This window comes from Tupaia chinensis, unplaced genomic scaffold (assembly GCF_000334495.1).
Source record: "Tupaia chinensis unplaced genomic scaffold, TupChi_1.0 Scaffold000335_1, whole genome shotgun sequence".
NCBI lineage: Eukaryota > Metazoa > Chordata > Mammalia > Scandentia > Tupaiidae > Tupaia > Tupaia belangeri.
Window position 1 is genome coordinate 209,623 of NW_006159829.1, and position 706 is coordinate 210,328.

General features: G+C 75.1%; 1 protein-coding gene across 1 annotated transcript in view; it reads left to right on the forward strand.

The window, feature by feature from the left end:
- Positions 1 to 706, forward strand: part of EPPK1 (epiplakin 1) — a 26,341-nt gene that overhangs the window by 21,033 nt on the left and 4,602 nt on the right. The window contains 1 exon segment of the mRNA XM_027773274.1: positions 9 to 695. Within this exon segment, the coding sequence (XP_027629075.1) occupies positions 9 to 695 (687 nt within the window).

The window sequence follows — 706 nt, forward strand, 5'->3', positions numbered from 1 at the left end:
GCCCGGCCAGGGCCAGGGCCAGGGCCAGGGCGAGCCTGAGGGCGAGGCCCAGGACGCCAGGGGCGGCCAGGAGCAGGCCCTGCGCGCGGCCACCCTGGAGGTGCGCTCCGGGCTGTTTGGGGGCCGGCCGGTGTCCGCCTGGGACGTCCTCTTCTCCGCCTACGTGAGCGAGGCCCGCCGGGACGAGCTGCTGGCCCAGCACGCGGCCGGCGCCCTGGCCCTGCCCGAGCTGGCCGCCATCCTCACCCGGGTCGTCGAGGACACCGAGGAGCGGCTCAGCAAAGTGTCCTTCCGGGGCCTGCGGCGCCAGGTGTCCGCCTCCGAGCTGCGCACGTCCGGGATCCTGGGCCCCGAGACCCTGCGGGACCTGGCCCAGGGCACCAAGACCCTGCAGGAGGTGGCGGAGATGGACTCGGTCCAGCGCTACCTGCAGGGCACCAGCTGCATCGCGGGCGTCCTGGTGCCCGCCAAGGACGGGTCGGGCGGCCAGGAGAAGATGAGCATCTACCAGGCCATGTGGAAGGGCGTGCTGAGGCCCGGCACGGCCCTGGTGCTGCTGGAGGCCCAGGCGGCCACGGGCTTCGTCGTGGACCCCGTGGGCGACCGCAGGCTGTCCGTGGAGGAGGCCGTGGCCGCGGGCGTGGTGGGCGGCGAGATCCAGGAGAAGCTGCTGTCGGGCGGGGGCGCCGGGACCCGCTCAACCCCA